The 19,501-nt window shown below is 41.8% G+C and overlaps 1 protein-coding gene across 5 annotated transcripts in view; it reads left to right on the forward strand.

The window, feature by feature from the left end:
* Nucleotides 1–19,501, forward strand: part of Prkn (parkin RBR E3 ubiquitin protein ligase) — a 1,247,011-nt gene that overhangs the window by 394,705 nt on the left and 832,805 nt on the right. For all 5 annotated transcript variants that reach the window (XM_029471043.2, XM_021186390.3, XM_021186389.3 and 2 more), the window contains one exon: nt 16,051–16,291. In XM_029471043.2, coding sequence (XP_029326903.1) covers nt 16,051–16,291 — 241 coding nt within the window. The remainder of the gene's footprint in view (nt 1–16,050; nt 16,292–19,501) is intronic.

The raw sequence follows: 19,501 nt of genomic DNA on the forward strand, positions 1-19,501 counted from the left end.
CTTTGTGCTTTACTGACCAAGCAGCCCCTGAGATAGTCCCCTCAAACATATCTGCCCTAAAACTGACCTAGTCTCCAGTCCCAGCTAAGAACTGTCAGAAAATCAGAGTGGAGAAACTCCTTAAATGTGTATCACACAATACAACCAGAAATACTCATGCTAGCAAAAACTCTTCAGGGCCATTTTTTCTTCAAAAATTAATTGCAAAGACAAAAAGGGAGATGGAAAAGGAACTTGTAAATTAAGAGCGATTTAAGAGAAAGTGGCTGGAAATTAGCGTTTTGGCTGTTATAATCCTGAGGAATATACATAAAACTGATGGATTGTACACTTTGAAATGGAGAAATTCATGGTAGGTGAATCATGCCCTCATAAAAAAATATTAAAACAAAGGAGATATGTAAGGGAAATATGCTCAGAATGCATTATATCCTTGTGTGAAAATGTCTTACATAATGTGGTATAATTAAAAAAAAATTAAAAGGGGGAGAGAGAAAAGGAGAATCATAAAATATATTTCATATGGTCATAAGATGTGAGCCCTGACTGGCTCTTGACTCAAATAGTCTTCAAGCCCTACTGCATTCATGAGCAGTCATTGGTGACATTAAAAGCTGGTAAAATTTTCATGTAATTGTGACATTCTAGCTCAGTCTTAAAGTCTACCTTTGTAGACACATATACAGATCGATTCTTTTGTTAAGAAGTTCCACACTCTTGGAGTGTGCTTCAAGATACACTAGGAAGTCTATTGTGGCATATATGCAGGAGAGCTGAGCCCTCACACATGTTGGCAAGCCTGATGAGCCAGCGTATAGGAATCAGCATATAGGAATCCAGGCACTGAGGCTGCACTTGGGAGTCGTCCTAATGAAAGGTGTTGGTTTAAAAAATATTCCTAGGTATATGGTATACTTTGGTTTCAAACACAACACCAGGAAGCTGTTTCTTACTGTACCTGTTCCTTCTGCCATTGTGAGAAACCTGGTTTCTAAAAATATCAGTGTTAAATAAATTTTTTCTATCTTAACATATATAAACAGAGGTTTAGAATTCCTACATGTATTTGCCAGGCACTGGCATAGCCTCATACGAGACAGCTATAATAGGGTCCCGTCAGCAAAATCTTTCTGGCATGTGCAATTGTGTCTGGGTTTGGTGGCTGATTATGGGATGGATCCCTGGGTGGAGTATTCTCTGGATAGTCCATCCTTTTGTTGTCTTAGCTCCAAACTTTGTAACTCCTTTCATGGGTATTTTGTTCCCTATTCTAAGGAGGAATGAAGTATCCACCCATTGGTCTTCCCTCTTCTTGATTTTCTTGTGTTTTGCAAATTGTATCCTGGGTATTCTATGTTTCTAGGCTAATATCCACTTATCAGTGAGTGCATATCTATTGACTTCTTTTGTGATTGGGTTACCTCACAAAGGATGATATCCTCCAGATACATCCATTTGTCCAAGAATTTCATAAATCCATTGTTTTTAATAGCTGATTAGTACTCCATTGTGTAAATATACCACATTTTCTGTATCCATTCTTTTGTTGAGGGACATCTGGGTTCTTTCCAGCTTCTGGCTATTATAAATAAGGCTGCTATGAACATAGTGGAGCATGTGTTCTTATTACCAGTTGGAACTTCTTCTGGGTATATGCCCAGATCTTCCGGTAGTATTATATCCAGTTTTCTGAGGAACCTCCAGACTGATTTCCAGAGTGGTTGTACAAGCTTGCAATCCCACCAACAATGGAGGAGTGTTCCTCTTTCTCCACATCCTCACCAGCATCTGCTGTCACCTGAATTTTTGATCTTAGCCATTCTGACTGGTGTGAGGTGGAATCTCAAGGTTGTTTTGATTTGCATTTCCCTGATGACTAAGGATGTTGAACATTTTTTCAGGTGCTTCTCAGCCATTTGGTATTCCTCAGTTGAGAATTCTTTGTTTAGCTCTGAAACCCATTTTTTAATGGTGTTATTTGAATTTCTAGAGTCCAACTTCTTGAGCTCTTTGTATATTGGATATTAGTCCCCTATCAGATTTAGGATAGGTAAAAATCTTTTCCCAATCTGTTGGTGGCCTTTTTGTCTTATTGACAGTGTCTTTTGCCTTACAGAAGCTTTGTAATTTTATGAGGTCCCATTTGTCAATTCTTGATCTTACAGCACAAGCCATGCTCACAGTCATCTATAAGATGGAACACAGGGCCCCCAATGGAGAAGCTAGAGAAAGCACCCAAGGAGCTGAAGGGGTCTGCAACTAACCAGTACCTCCAGAGCTCGTATCTCTAGCTGCATATGTAGCAGAAGATGGCCTAGTCGGCCATTACTGGGAAGAGAGGCCCCTTGGTATTGCAAACTTTATATACCTCAGTTCAGAGGAATGCCAGGGCCAAGAAGCAGGAGTGGGTGGGTAGGGGAGCAGGGCCGGGGGAGGGTATAGGGAACTTTTGGAATAGCATTTGAAATGTATATAAAGAAAATATCTAATAAAAATATATATAAACAAGATTAAAATGCTATTAAATGTACATACTTTTACTCTCTAAAATGAAATGATAATGCTATGTATAAGTTTTTTTCTCATGGTAATATACATTTATATCTTATTCTCAAATTGACATACAGGTATAAGTGTAGTTATCACTTCTTGTATTGAATCTAGTACCCATTATTGACAATGAAACACTGTTAAAGATCAGAGATGTTTTTCAATAAAATAAAATTAATACGACACAATTTGGTTCTATTTGAAAATTTCTTTTAATAAAAATAACACTGAATAAAATAAAAATAAAAAGAATTCCTACACGTATGCCACTACAAATAACAGGCTTACTTCATAAAGGAAAGAATTTTTTTTGGTTCATTTACTAATACAAAAGAGAAAGAATAGCACTGTATTTAGAAGTTATTTTAAATAATTTACTTATACACATATATCAGTTTATGTCATTAAGGTATTTACTTCTGATAATATTAACTTTTACATTTTATGTTGCATACTTTTTATTTAGCTTAATTTCATAATGCATAAAACATTACATGGTTCAAAATTTAAACTATACCTTTACTTGCACAGATGTGTGTGCACATACAAATATATGTGCAAACACACACATTGCAAACAGATCCCTCACGTCCATCACCTCGCTTTGCTCTTTCCCTTCCTAAGGAGTACTGTTTTACCCAGTTGTTAATTTTCACTTTTATGTTTCTTTTAACAAACAGCCGTAGTACATCTTCAGCTTCCTTTGTTGTTTATATTACAGGCAACAATTGATAAATTCTTCCTTCTCTAAACACAGATTTTATAAATCTCTTGCATTTGGGCATCTGCGTTTTCCTAATGTCCTTCTATTGTAAAGTTCTTACACCTAGTCACCATTCACATGTCCTTTGGTGACCCTGGAGGTGGTGTTCCCAAGAGCAAACCCCTAGGACAGAACCATATGGCTGTGGAATGGACCTGCCACTGTTCTCTCTGGATGTGCCTGCTCCTCCCAGCAGTGTGCAGCTTGTCTGGGACAGCATCCCACCAGAGAATGCTGCCAAGCTCACTAAATGCCATCACTATGACTAGGAAAAGGGGGCAGAGCTGATATGCCCATCTTATGAGAGCAAAGCTCATCGCTTTTACACATGTTAACACACATATGTGTATTGTGTACGTTGTCACAACTTTTTTTTCATTTATATGGGTTTTTAACATCTTCCCTTCAGTTTTCAAGAGTCTGCATCTTCATCCTAAGCCTTGCCATTTCTTATTTGTTTTTGCTGCCGGTGTATTTTATCTAGACTTTTACAAACCCGATGAAGTACAGATGTGGTACAGAGGCACTCGTGGACTTGGCCCTCAGATTTGCTTCTAGGAAACCTGCAGATATGGAAGCCGTAGGCACTCATAATGGCCTGGGATTCACTAGTATCTGCACACATCCTTCTCTGCTTCCAGGCTATTCTTGGTCACTTCTTGCTGACCTGCTGTGTGAGTGCTTGCTGTTCTGTCAAGGGAATGAAGATTGAAGTGCAGATGCAAGCATGGTGCCGGCAAAATCCCCTCCCCTCCCTGACCCCCAGTATTTGAAACCGTGGCAGGTTGAATCCATGGGCGTGGATAAGGAGGCTGACTGTATTTTGCTGCATCCTGATTTGGAGCCAGTTTTAGAGTCTCAGTAAGTTCAAGATACAGAACATGTCCATATGTGCTTCTTGAAGCCAGATTCTGCATATGTATTTATAAACAGTTAGGTGCACATCTTCTGACTTGGTGTTCTGTTTTGTGAGTTGAGTCTGGTCATGACAGAGGGCCACAGGGTTCTTACATGTGGCATTATGGCAGGTTCAGTGTCTCCAGACCTAGATCCCCTCACGGTCTGCGTTCTAGGACTTTTCTAAATAATTGGCATCCTTTCTTTATTTGCTTGAACTTTAGAAGCATTGGATCTAGGTCAAAGAAAAGCCAACAGTGGTTTTCTACGTTTGTGGGGAGAAGTGGGGGAACAGCACTAAGCAGCTTGAATGGCCTCAGTTCCTCTTTTACTCCCCAACACCACAGTGTCTGTCCCCCCCACCTCAGAAATGCCTGACTGAACATCACATTTCATAGTAACGTAGTTGCAGAACTGTAAACAGTGAACTCTCCCTTATACATATACTCCTCAAATAACGGGCATTTATTGTATCTGAAATCATATCGATGAGTTGAAAATTCAACATCTCCCATAGTATCTTCCAATTGGAAGACAAACATGACTATGTTCTGTGAAAGTGTAAATATGGGGATAGAAACACATACACCCCCTCTTGACGTGTGTGTGTGTCTGTGTGTGTGTGTGTGTGAGTGAGTGTGTGTGTGTGTGTGAGTGTGAATGTATGTATGTATGTATGTACGTATGTATGTATGTATGTGTGTATGTGGAGTGGGTATTTACTCATGTGGCATTTTTATCCCTACATAAAACACTTTCAACACATTCAAAATTAATTTCAAGCCCCGCTTTTATCAGACTTTCACTCTAAGCTAAATCTTATACTAATCTTTCCACCAGGTTCTCTGACCTAGATTTTGTCCCCACCATTTTAAAGAGTACAATAAAATCAGTGTTTGAAATTTTTAAATATGTTTATCAAATAATTCTCTTTTGGGGGTTTAGTCTATTATAAAGGAGCCAATGTACTAGATTATAAACCAGAAAAACTTATGTGCATCGTCAATATTTTACTTCACTTAAAGAATGTTTTCTGATCCTGGGTTTGCTTTACAGCGACTCAACACAGGCCAGGCTTACAAATGCCGCTTGCCTCTGGGCATACCAAGTCTTACTGTTTGTATGCTAAGTTAGATATGTGCTCCATAAGGTAGAATTGATCTGCTTACACATGCACCTGGCCCTGTGCGCTCTGTGTCCCCACATGTCTTCTTCTATAGCTGTTAAGCTCCATTACAAATGTGGACATGGGAACTTGTTCTTCACTGCCTTTGGTGCTGGTTGGTTTTGGTGTGCCAACAGACAGTTCTGAGGTCATGAGAGTAGAAGACATGCTGGTTTGGGGTCAGTCATTCATCTGCTCCCGACCCCATGCTGAATTTGTTGACAAAGCAGATGATCCCATTCCCAGGTGGTACCAGTGATGACTGTCTGGTGTCTTCATGTCCAGAATAGAAGATTTCTTGTGTGTGAGCTTAGGACAGGACAGAGAGTGTCTGTTGAATGAAGTCCTGATGCTCAGGTACTTAGCATGGCCCATAACAGCACTGCTGGAAATTACACAAAGTGCTGGCACCTTGCTATAGGGATTCTAATTCCATAGCTATGGGATGGAATAAAACATGTTCTAGTTGGTATCTTAGGCAATGTTTAAGTCAATTTTGATCTTAATGGAAGGCTGGTGTCTGAATATGCAATACTGATTGATTCCTTTAGTATTCCTGACCTCTAAATGACTCTCAAATACTAATCATAATTCTTGAAATTGGGCTAGCAAAAATATCTGGTGCCTTGGTTCATTTGCACTACTATAATAAGATATCTTAGACTGGGACTTACAACACGAATTTACTGCTCATGATTCTTAAAGTTGGGAGACAAAGGCACAACAGGTCCATGTTGGGTAAGGGATGCCTCCCAGGTCCAGGAGAACAGTTTATCATTTCATAGTCTGTGAAGGGCACCCTCTGTGTCCTCATATATTTGAAGAGACCGAAAGAGAACAAAGTTTGTTCTTTAGTATGTCACTGACCCACTAAGGTGGAGTTATTTTCTCCCAAAAGTTCGTTCAGGACCCGACACCCATGTAGTCCATGCTTACTCCCTCCCTGAGGAGGGCAGGCTTGTTAACAGTAGTCCTTCATCCTGGTTTCCCCTTCTATGGCCTCAACAGTTTGTTGTTACCCATAACCTAAAAATGCATATTGTCAGAACAAACTTTCAAGTTTTAAGTTGCAATGCATTCTGAAAAGCTTGATGAAGTCTGTAGCATCCTAACCCATCCTTTCTGGGATAAATGTCATCCCTCTGTATCTCATATCCATTCCCCGTGCCTCTTAGCTGTCAGTCACCTCCTAGCCATTTGGTTCCATGTAGTGGTTAACAGTGTATCTTTCTTATGGTCTCAGACGTCTGTCATGGGTCTTAGGCGTGTGACTACATCTGTAAACCTGGGATCCGGCATACCACTTGGAAGTTTCACCAGCTGCTGTGAGAGAAGAACAAAGTGCTGGCCACACTGCCTCAGCCTTCCTTCTAATGGACATTTGCAGATGTTTCAATTGTTGCATAGCAAGAGAACACCAAATGCATCTCTGCTGAGATATTCCTTTATCTACATCCTTAAAAGCATTTATAACAATGGGAAACGGTCAAGAATTGCTAAGAAATTAGATACATTTGTGATAAACAGCCTCAGCTGAAATATTTGTCATTTTTGAGTAAAGTTATAAAGCTGAGAGTCCTTACCCACCACCTACCCCATCTTCCTCCCTTATCAAAAGTGACAGATGGCCCTGTAATCTGCATTGTGCTTGAGTGTGACAACCATGACACCCAGGGAAGTGCTCTATAGACCACAACGTTAGCAGGTTGTGTCTCCTGAATAAGTCATTATGGGAGACAGAACCAGAAATAGGAAGGGAATGAGCAGCCACTGCAGGGAGCCGAGAAAGTCTTCTGTGGAAGTATTGTGACATAGGTATGGCCATGTTAAGGACGCTAAGACCTCAGGCTCAGATGGAACATCTTGCAAAGCCATTGCCCACATGGGCCAGGCTTAAGAGGGGCAATGTAGATCTTTTCCAAGTCTGAGTGTTTATGAACTATTGACCAGTGTGTACAAAGACTAACAACTTCCTCCCAGATGTTTACAGCCCGAGACTGCTTACCTATAGAGACATTTACAGAGACTTTCTGGTCCCTCTTCCCCCGCTCCCCCTCCCCGTGCTGTACCTAAGAAATATGTTGTGTTTCCAGGTGGAGCAGAAGTGGTAGCAAACCCCGCCTGACTCCAGCTTCTCTGAAATTGTGTCAGTCTGTCTGTCCTTGCTTCATTCCCTTGTTATCCCTAGCTGGTGCTTTGCTACCCAGGCCTCACAGGTCAAGGCTGAGCACTCTTCATCTGGGCCCTCTGTCAAATGTCAGGCGTCCCATGACGGTCCCCGGCTTTCTACCCTCTAAAGTGGCAGGCAGCATGAGGAGGGCCTTGCGCATAGATGTGAAAGAAGGAGGATGTTTCATGTTTATTTATCTCAAAGAAAAGAATTGTTGCCCATGACATAACAAATCCAGATTATGAGAGAGGAGCTGACATAAGTAACAGTGGGTAGTATTTATATCTGAAATTTGAACCTAAGGCTAGAAGCTTAAGGAATTTACAGCAGAAAGAGTGAAACTGTTTATCTCTGTCAGTTGTTAAAATAAATAAATATAAATGTCTGTCTGTGTTAGTTTCTTGCCTGCCTTAGTAAACTTGCCTCTCCCTCCCACACAAGCCCATGCTGTGCTGTGACTCCAGCTCCACTCAGTGTCCAAAGAAAGCAAAAGACCCAGGCCTGAGCAACTGTGAGGTGCTGTCAGTCAGCTGTCAGGATACATGATTCATTTAGGGAGAGACTTTGAGCATTCAGGACTAAATGGTTCCCAGTCTGTGGAACCATTTTACTCTGTCCCCAAAGTTATCATATTGCACTCCATACCTTCCATGCAGCCAACTTATCATTGGACAGGAGGCCTCTGTACTCACGTGGGTTAAAGCCAATAGCAGACAGAAAGAGGGTGTGACTCTGTCTGGCCACTGGCTGTCCACCAAGCCTTTGACTCATCAGCAGGATGCAGAGGTGCCTTCAGCCTTAACATCACATCGCCTCTTGGTTTGAAGAAATGTTCCCACTGCTCTCAGGTATTTCATCTTCCTGTCACGAGTAAAATCTACTTGGCCATACCTCTTTGGCCATAACTGCCCCTCTCCCAGTTTGGAAAAAGTGAACAAGCCGGGTTTGGTGGCGCACGCCTTTAATCCCAGCACTCTGGAGGCAGAGGCAGGCAGATTTCTGAGTTCGAGGCTAGCCTGGCCTACAAAGTGAGTGCCAGGACAGCCAGGGCTACACAGAGAAACCCTTTCTCGAAAAACCAAAAAAAAAAAAAAAAAGTGAACATGGAAAAGATGGGTGAGGGATGAAATGAGGGATTTGAAAGACTCAACACACTTCATGTCTCTTACCCTACAGATAGTCATTCCCAGCTAAAACATCATTAGAAAGAAGTCAAGACATACAGTGGATCATTCTCCCTCTATCCAGCATAGCAGCCATCTCTGCGTGTATGCTCTTGTCTGGTTGTTTTTTGACACAAGCTTACTGTCTTGCTGGATGTAGCTGAAGATGACATTGAACTTATGACACTCCAACCTCAGCCGTCAAATGGTCGTGTACTACCATGCCCTGTAGATCAACCAGTTTTCCCTTCTGTGCTCATGAAGAGAGTATATTTGTTAGCCCCAGTAACTCCATGCAACATACAGAGTGACTTGAAAAATTAATTTAATTCTGTTTTTAAAAGTCAATATTCATATATATTTGTTTATAATATTTATTATAACTGGTAATAAAATGACACTTGAATGATACTGGGGGCATTTCCTGAAAGTATGCATTTTTAAATATAATATTAACTCGTAATAGTCAGGACCCCATGCACAAGACATGCACAAGAAAAAGCCAGCCAAAATTCCAGCCTGAACGGGGGAGGGGCTCATGAATTCCTGTTCCTTACCTGAGGAGTTGTTAGCAGTAGGTGGCTACTTGGGAGAGGGAGAGTCACTTTCTTCAGAGATCCAGGCCCTCAGAAGGTGCCCGTGATCCACTAAATGATTCTACACCTTTGCACAGACGGCACTAAGTAAATTCGGTGAGAGAGAGCATGAGAGAGCAGAAAATTGGGAGGGAAAAGCAGGAGCGAGCAGGAGTTTCAGGGGAGAGAATGGGGTGGGGTGGGGTTGAGGGGGGGGGGTAGCGGGGGATAGAATCCCAACACATTAAGGAGTATTAGCTAAAATATTTAAGTTAAGAAAGCATAAGATGGTTAGTGGGTATAGGCTTGGTTATCCATATATTTTTTTTTTGCAGTTAGGAAAGGGTCAGTCCCAAACATCATTTATTAGACAGCACTGACTTTCCTCCCGGGCGCCATTCTCTGCGGCTCCTGTAGAAATATTGATGTGGCGCCCCACCCCCACCCCTGGTGAGCTCCTTCTGTTTTAGGTCTTAATGAGGCCTGAAATGGGAGGGACCAGCAATGGGAGGGACCGGAGGTGACAAGGCTCAGACCTGCTCTGGTAATTAGTGTGGGATAATGGACCTTTCCCAGTAATTGTGCCACCCTGCCTTTGGCGACCAGAGATGGGACCCTTTCAGTATCTCTGTGTAGCATAATTTCTTTGATTATAATAAAGCCAGTCATGAGAAACGGAAAATAATTCAAACCACAAATCACAAAGAATCCATTTTTCAAGTCTTCCAAAAAAAAAAAAAAAAGATAAAGTTGATAAAGTTGAAGGGATATTTTTTTCTCATTTCAATTAATATAAATTGGCATTTAGGTTCACTGAGAACTGTGGAGGGAGCCCAGGGTTAGAGGCCACAGAGACACCAGGAACAAGCCCTTTGTGGTTACTCTGTCTGGTTCTGAAAATCTCTAGGCTCATGTCACTGTTACACAGCAACCAAATGAAATGATTCTTACCCAGTAAAAAGCACCCATAAGTGACTTCCTAAATAACTGCCATTTTATCTTTCTTTGGCATCCAAATACATTATTAAAAAAAAATCTCTGATGGGCTTACAAAAACATCTGCTGGAAGTTATTTTCAGAAAAACCAAAGGAGGAACCATGCAGAATTACCTAAGAAGGAGCTCTTTACTCGGGAGGCAGTTTTTAAAATTAAAATGTAATAACCATGTGGACTGATAAATTGTCGGATAAAAATGTTTGTTTAGAGAAACTGGTAACTTCCGAGGGACTGATTGGTTTTCTAGAAAAATATTTGAATTAAACATTTAAATAAAAATCAGAGATGATCTGACCGTAAAGGCCAAATGCATACAGTAGAGAGTGTGATATTCCTCCACTGAAAGACTCTGGAATGCTTTATATGATGAGATAGAGTTAACAGACCTATGAGGCACTAAACATGGGAGCATTGAGGAGGCTGAAGATAGCCTGACCTAAATCAGGGATCACAGACATTAACCCAGGACAAACCCAAGTCTGGATCATGGGTGAAGCTCAAAAGCAAAGCAGTTGGGAACTTCTGCACCAGCTGGTTATGCAGATCGATCGGGAGCCAGTGGGGTGCAGAGTCTAGCTAGGATCTGTGTCTGGACTGTGAGGCAAGCAGCTCCACACCCTGCCTTTTCATTCCCTACTCCTGAGTGTTAAGTGGGAGCCCTCTGAAGTCTGCCCTGCCTCTGAACTGTCTATGAGAACAGCTGTGTGCTTTACAGAATACTCCACGAGTTCAAGCAGCACACGAACTGAATGTCAAACCGGGTGTGGTAGCACACGCCTTTAACCCCAGCACTGGGGAGGCAGAGGCAGGCTGCTTTCTGAGTTCGAGGCCAGCCTGGTCTACAGAGTGAGTTCCAGGACAGCCGGGGCTACACAGAGAAACCCTGTATCGAAAAACCAAAAAAAAAAAAAAAAAAAAAAAAAAAAAAAAAAAAAGAAAAAAGAAAAAGAAAAAAAAAAAAGAAAAAGGAACTGAATGTCCTGAACAGATCCTCAGGGATTCATCCACAGACACAGTATCAGAAAGAGGAGCCGGAGAGGCGACGGCTCGGCAGTACACAGTTAGTTAGGATCTGAGTTCAGATCTCAGCACCCACACAATAAGCTAAGCACGTTTCTAGGAATATCTGGGATCCCAGCACTGTGGGGAATAGAACAGAAGTCTGGGCCTTGCAGCCTTGCAGCCAGCTGCAGACTAAGTGCAATCTGCCGCTCCAAGGAGAGGCCGTACCTCAAAGGAGTAAGCTAGGGAGCGATAGAGGAGGCACCCAACACTCTCCTCATGTGTACACTTGTACACATAGGCGCATGCGCTTACACAAGCCACACATACAGTGTGCTCACACACATACTCATGCCCACAAATACACATTTTCTTTTAAAATTAAAATAGCAAAATACAAAGACTTTTCCAGAAGATGGAACTGACTGGTCACATTCACACGAGGAAGGTCTCGCTAGTCAACAAAACAAAACAAAACAAAACAAAACTTCAAAACAGTTAGTTGTAGCCCACTCCCACCTTTCCCACCTTCGTGGCCTCAGCTTGTTCCCAGCCTCTGTGGAGGTCAAAGGTCAGCCAACCTGGGGCTTCATTCCTCAGGCACTGTTTCTTTTTGTTTGAGTCCTTGTTTCTTACTGCCTGGATGTATCCAACCAAGTAAGCGAGGTTAGCTACCCAGTGAGCCCCAGGATCAGCTGGTCACTGGAATTGCAACTCTGTGCCTCCAAGCCTGGGAATTAATCTCCGTCCTTACCCTGCCTGAGAATTTCCTTCTCTAGAATTCCTCGCACTGGTATGGGGCTGCTTCTCTCAATCCTTCCTCCCTGTGCTGACTCTGCGGCCTTTCTAGGCCCACTTTTCACAGTAACCCTGGTAGACTCACTCTACCCAACCCATGTCTCCATTTCTGTTTTAGACTCAGCTTGAATAAAGCTGCTGGTAGGCCTCCTTTCACACTGAAGACTGGGTGACATTGGGCCCATTTTTAACTCCTTGGTGGCTCCTTGGCTCCTTGGTTTCCACACAGTAGAAATGAGAACAGCAGTGGCCACAATAAATGATGTGCAATTAGCTTTTTGTGTCCTGAGCAGAGTTCTAACCCATTAGCAGTATTGTTTCTTACTAGACTATGTGGCTACATGAATACCTTACTCAGGAAACTTATAAAGAACATACATTTGTTTCTGATAGGCCTGACATTTGGGAACCCCAAGCTCAGGCTCCAGCTAACAAGGATGCTATGCCTCCTCCACCCTGAAGACTTGCTCACTTCCTACAGAACCTCCATCACTGATATCACACAGGTTATCAACTTTCAGCATCTGAGTTTTGGAAGAGCTGCTCAGACTCAGCAGATACTTGTGCTCATGCTCTCTGTGGGGCATCTCATGCTCTCTGTGGGGCAGGCTGTTCTGGTACCAGCATCTCCTTAGAAACTGGCAGAGGCTGTTCTCTGAGGCTCCGTGTGGAGCATCTGGTAACTTGCTTATAACTTCCCATTTTCTAGTAACTTTTGTTGTCAGAATATTCTTATTTTTCAAGGCTTCAGACTTCAAGAACATTTTTATCTACTTCTTATATAATTATATATTATATCCCCCTTCCTCCCTCCATTCCCCCTGATCATTCTCAAAATTCATGGCCTATTTTTTATTAACATTCATATAGGTATACTGACATTGACACACACACATATTCTCAACATGGATGTATACACACATATACATATACATGTATACACACATATATTCCTAACATTTACATGTAAATGTGCATAGATGCACACACACATATACCCCTAACATATATATGTATATTCACCCAAATAAACTCACACACACACACACATATATGTATTACTAAAATATAAATAGAACATATTTTATCTGTATAATGTTTCCATTTGTATGTTTTCAGAGTTAACCATTTGGTATTGGATAAACAATCCTGTGCTCTTCCCTGGGGAAGACTGTTTCACCCACTCTCAGCATGCCTTGTTGCGGACATTTCTCTGCCTGGGTTGAGGCCTTGTCCACGTTAGCACGTCTATTGGTGTCCTTCTTGCTCAGCTCGTGTTTAGGCAGTCATGTTAGTGAGAGTGTATGGGTGCAGCTCCTGAAATTTCTAGGAGATACAATCTCATAGCAAACTCCTTGATCCTTTGGCTCTGACCATCTTTCTGCCCTCCTTTTCCAAAATGCTCCCTGAGCCTCAGGTACAGAGTTGTGTTGTAGATAAACATCATCCAGTCTTCAGAGCGTTTCTCATTTCCAAGGTCTTAATTAGAGTATCAAACTCTGAAATAAAAAGGAAGCGTTTGCTTGCTTTGTCTTCACTTTAGGTATTCTCAGACTCTGGCTGCCTGGATGAGAGTTGGTTGTTACTTTCCGGAGTAATAGCAGTGTACCACAGGTCCTGTTGGAGGGAGCTTGAGACACTAATGGATCTCTCAGTCTCCAACAGGTCTACCACACTGATTGAAATTTAACATCTGCCCAACTGGAGGAATTCTTAACCTGTTTTGCTTATAAAACACTCAGCCACTGTCCTTCTTCTTAGGGAAACAAGTTATTATAAACAAACTAAAAACTGAATATATTGTCTTTGCTTATTAGGCAATGGTTTTGTTTTGCTTTCCTGCCAAGAATATTAGTGTGTTTATGGGGAGATTGCTTTGACTCTGAGGGACTATGCAATCATACTGGATAGCTTCACTTGTCGTTCTTCCTACCTAAAATCTCTAGCCCTGAAACCTGGGGGAGGGGGCAGGGTTTGACTACTGTGTGAACTGAATATTACTGGGGCCTTGGAATGGCCACACAGCTGAACTTTATCTAGCTTACTGTCCATGGAATTGGCTATTAGCATGGCTCTGGGCTGTGTTGGCATGACATGCAAGTACACCATCTGGCAAAGGGACCTCCAGATCAACAGTGTTTTCTGTGAAAGAGTTAAAGAATTAAGCAATTACAGATCTCAGAACCATGGATGGAGACTTAGAAATATGTTCTGTAAATACCACTGTACCTGCTGAAATCCCTTTGCTGAGCATTCCGAATGCAAGAGACGTCTGGACATGAGATGAGAGGGTAGCTCATTTCTCAGATTTCTTCCTCACTTGCCCCAGAAAATATGCCCAAGCTCCTTTTGCATCCAAAGAGATCTTAAGCAGAGAGGAATTCTTTTTAATTATTATTTTTTTTAGAACATAGAAAGCTGAGATTTTCCCAGAATTTCCATATTTATACTGTTTGCATGTTCTGCCTTCTGTGTGTGCTTTCCATCAGGATCATAGGAGTAGAAAAACTAAATATAATTCTGAGACCACATTCATAAACAAGGTAGGGCCATGGCCTTCCATTTTCAAGACTGATCTATGATAGGGATTGGGTCCTTTACATGTCTCTCGGTCTCCAGAGCAGTCTTTGATCCTCCCGATATTATTGTCAATGTGGAAACTAAAGCACAGGGCAAGGGTGGGGTGAGAGTGGGGTGCTTGAGATGCTGTGGAAATTTGCAGGCAGTGCTTTGATAGAAATAGGGGGTTAGGTAGCAGAGGCCTTGGGGACAGAGAATGATAAGGGTAGGAGATAGCTACACTTTGAGTAAGAGCCACTATGGAGAGAGTGTGGGACTAAGAGCAGAGCAAGCCTGTCAGAGTTATTGAAGCAAGAGCAGGAAGATGGCAAGAGGTTGGAATGCCAACACTCTAGCCATCTTCTCACTCGTGAAGGCAGACACCAAGCTGCAGTGTCCTTGGTGGTAGATTCAGTTAAGTGGCAGAGGTCACAATTCTCAAAGAGTTTTGATGGTGACAGTAAAGAGTTGTTCAAGGAAGACACAGGAGAAGGAAGAATGCACTGTGTCTTTTGTGTGATTGTATCTCTTGACCATTCTCACAATGACAGAGGATAGCAATAAACCAATGAGCACAGAGGTGTGGGCATTAAAGGAGGAGCCAGATCCTGGCTCTGTTAGAAAAGGCAGAAGAATGGTGTTTCTAGCTACTACTAACTCTAAAGTGGGGCTTGACAACTAGGGTAGTCTGGGTCTTGCCTTAGCAAATATCTGACTCTTAACTTTTATTCTAGGTTTTACGGGCTCCTGTTCATAAAGAACAAGATAGGAGCACAGAAGGTTTTATTTTAAGTGGTTACTGATTTTAATCACAGGTATGCATAAGGGCAGACAAACCCTTCACCAGCTTCCTCATTGGTACCACAGTATGCTTGCTCATAGCAGCAAGGTCAGGAAGGGATAGTCAGCCACAAGCACAGTCATTATGATTCTGCGTAGAAGTACCCTGTAATTGATAATAACCTTCAGTGCTTTTAGAAAGCAACAATGACTACCGGCGTTTAAATTAAATGAGTTAAGGACAAAGCACTCGAGAGGTAAATTGGTCTTAAGTGAGTATGACTTGCAGGGCACTTATGGATACATTGGGATCTGCTTTCCTACTAAGTTTCACCATCTTCTGATGTTTCCATAGTTGTTAACTTCCTTTCAATTGTCTACATGTAGCCCTAGTTCCATGTTGCTTGCCTGTCACATGCAATGTATACCTTCTGTGGCCCCATTGGCAGAGTAAATGTTAATATGTCAATCAAACACACCTTGCTTTCCATTCAATGGCACTGTTTCTGGTAGGAATTGAACTTATTAAGTAGTAAACTATTTTTATATACTCTAGCACGGAGGATAATTTAAGCTCTCTTTGCAAATAATGCTTTTCATTTTCTTGTGTTTCTGCCTGGCCCCTACACAGAACTGTGACCTGGAACAACAGAGTATTGTACACATAGTGCAGAGACCACGGAGGAAAAATCATGAAACAAATGCATCTGGAGGGGACAAACCCCAGAGCACCTCAGAGGGCTCCGTATGGGAGCCCAGGAGCTTGACACGAGTGGACTTGAGCAGCCATGCCCTGCCGGCGGACTCTGTGGGGCTAGCGGTCATTCTGGACACAGACAGTAAGAGGGACTCAGAAGCAGCCAGAGGTCCAGGTAACTGCTGTGATTCTGTTTGTTAAGCAGCTCTCCAGAGAGTTGGCCTGTACCTACATGGTTTATTGTATGTTTGATGCTGGAATCTCTTAAGTCACCACAAGGAGACATCCTGAGGAAACAGAGTTGTAGACAGTGAGTGTAGTACATGGAGTAGCAAGTACAATAAAACAGAGGTCATTACAGAGTGGACATAAGGGATGCTGATGATGCTTGGGCCATGAACACTAAGTTATATGTTTCTCCTTTGAGGAGCTGGGGGAGGGGGGTTAAAGACATGTGACAAGCTGTGTTCGGGGCTGATATACTACTATGTCTGCCTCATACTTTGCTTTTCTACAATTTCTTACTTTCTTAACTGTGTCTTCCTTCACTATTTTCCATTATGTAGAGAAGGTATTGAAAGGCAATGATATTTTTCAGTTTTTATTTCCTTTTTGCACTCTCTGACCTCAGACCATGGTGTCAGAATCCTTCCATCTCATTTCAAGTATTTTCCTTTATAAATAGATGAAGTTGGATCAGTCAGTTTATCTAGCAGCAAAAGCTCAAGACTGGACATGTCTAGTTCATGGAGATGTCCCCCTCACAGTCCTGAAGGCTGGACATTTCAAAATGAAGGTCCCAGGACATGAAATCTGGAAGAGCCTGGCTTCTGTTCCTCAGAAGGCACCTTGTTGGTGACTTTCACAGAGGAGATGAGGAACACGGCTTCACGTTGCAGAAGGGATTCAAAGCCTTGGAGGAAAAAAAAAAAAAGATGGGTTCACTGACTCTTCAAGAGTGGCTGAAAAAAATCCTCATGCCAGAAACATGTTTTGAAATTCATATTATCTGGACTCTATACATTCCAGGTGAAATATTCTCTTGTTTGATTGTAGTAATCATTCATGAATTCATTTTTATGACATTAATCCCACTCCTGAGGTCCCAACGGTCTCATATCTTAATCATGTTTGTGATTAGGGTTAGGGAAGGTCCAGAGAGTCAAATCCTAGCTTACAGTCATCATTTTGTTACATTGATGATATTGATATATTTCTCTGAGCTTTTATTAATAGTATGAATAAGTAATGGTAGAACAGAAGTAATTTTGGCTATGCATACAGGCAAAAACCAATAATTGACTCTCTAGAACAGTATATTTCTTCTCCCACATAGATACAGGGAGGCCTGAACTAGCATGCTTTTTCAGCATCAGGATCCTGAGGCCAGAAAGATGGAAGCCTAAAATACTAGAAAATGCCTCTTGTTAAAATTAATACATACAGTCTAATTGATTTTTATGACCATGAGTGGTTGTGTAGTAAACAACTGCACAGTTCCCAGCTGTAGTTGCATAGAAGAATGGATTGCCCAGAGGTTAGGGACACAGACCCTAGCCATGACAAACAAGTGTGAGCTCATCTCAGAAAGGAAGAAACACCCAGGACAGGGAGGTCTTAAAATTAAAGAGAGCCAAGGTTTGCTAGATGAGAGCAGAATCTAGAATGGCTGGCTCCCAAGGGAAGTAAGAGAACAGGGATAGTGGAACAGTGGCCTACTGCCAAGGACAGTGCCTTGAACTTACAGCTTAGCACACATACCCCAAAAAATTATTGCTCAAGGACAGGGTTTAGACAGCCTTCAAAGCCTGCACAGGCTTGTCTGCCCTTAGATTGGAAGTCCTGCTGAAGAATTTACCTCAGGAAAGAAAGGGTTTGAGGCCAAATGAATATGTGAGGGCTGACCCTCAGGAAACGAGCAGTCCGTTCTGGTGGGGATTATGATGCTTACCAATTTGATGGACACTCAAGCAACATAAACAGCAGATAAAACCCCACTTACTAGGAAAAGTGTCTTAAGAAATTAGGACTGCAATATGCTCATAGTCTGACCCACAGTCGCACAATATGAGTTAAAATCATAGAGCTGACAGGATGGAGTGATAGGTAAGGTGTAGGCTGTGTGGTGGTTTGTACATAACCCTGCAGATGTCAGTCTATTGAACCTGCCACAGAGAGCAATTCCAGAGCTTCATGGATATGAGAGAACCTCAAAAGATGAATTTTCTGTGACACCTGTACACATGACTGCGGCAGTCACATATGAGGTTATGAAAAATAGAAAGAAGAGCTGAGTTTAAGGTATGGTGTGGAGTACCTATGGCGATTTCATAGTTAAAACAAATGGTCTGAATATGTCATATTAGCAAATCCACAAATCACAGAGTTAAGATTTTTTTAATTTGTGAGTTACTAATGGATGTTTAGTGAAATATAGGTTATATAAACATCAACTAAAAAAATCTACATGTATTGTTCATCAATAGGTTGATCATATATATTTTGTGCAAAGTGGGTGTAATTGAGAGTTAAACATAGTATTAAAATAGTTTATTCTTCCTACTTTTCAGATGTTTATTGACCAAACAAGTTCATTATATTAGTAGATCAATCAACTAATTCTATATAACTTTCTAAAAAATAACATATACACTTATTTATACTTTTGAGCAAAACCCAACCTTTCTACTTATTTTCTCATCAAGAATAAGAGCAAAATAACCATCTGTATGTGTATACTAAATACCTTATTCAGTTTACTCCAGTCTGTGTTTACTATCTCAACACCTAGGTTTAACTAGGGGTTCATCTAAACCAGCACTAGAAGCAGCTGGGGTGGGGTGGGAGCGACAACTGGCCCTTTAATCCAGAAACCAAAGCAAGAAAGCCATGCTGAAAATCGAGGAGGGGATTTGGTCTCTGTAGCTATAATGTGAAATCAGGGAGCAGCATCCTCAGATCTGACTTCAGGATTCTGACCTGAGCCTCACATATAAATAGAGGAGGAGTTGGAGCAGGGGCAGTGGTAGACAGAATTGATTAATCAGCCTTGCTAACACTTCAGCCTGGTTCGCAGGGCTGGCTCTGTGAGACCCTGGAGAAGTCCTATAATTCCAGGCCCAGTTCTATCTATATTTGTTGAGCAGGGTTGGGGAGCTCCATGGTTCCTTTCATAGAATAATTTAGGGATCAGTGACACAAACGGTGAGCTGCCTGTAGGCTTGTGCTGTGTCTAGAACACAGACCATTCTCATGGTCTGCATCCAAGCATTGGGAAAGAAAGCTGATAAGTAATATACTGGCAGTGTGTCCCTTCATTACCTGTACTTTCAACCTTGAAGGAGAAGGATGAGCCGCTTGGTCCAGCCAGTCTTCATGTGAGCAT

The sequence above is a fragment of the Mus caroli genome, unplaced genomic scaffold (assembly GCF_978045245.1).
Source record: "Mus caroli unplaced genomic scaffold, Mus_caroli_1 scaffold_18, whole genome shotgun sequence".
Taxonomy (NCBI): domain Eukaryota; kingdom Metazoa; phylum Chordata; class Mammalia; order Rodentia; family Muridae; genus Mus; species Mus caroli.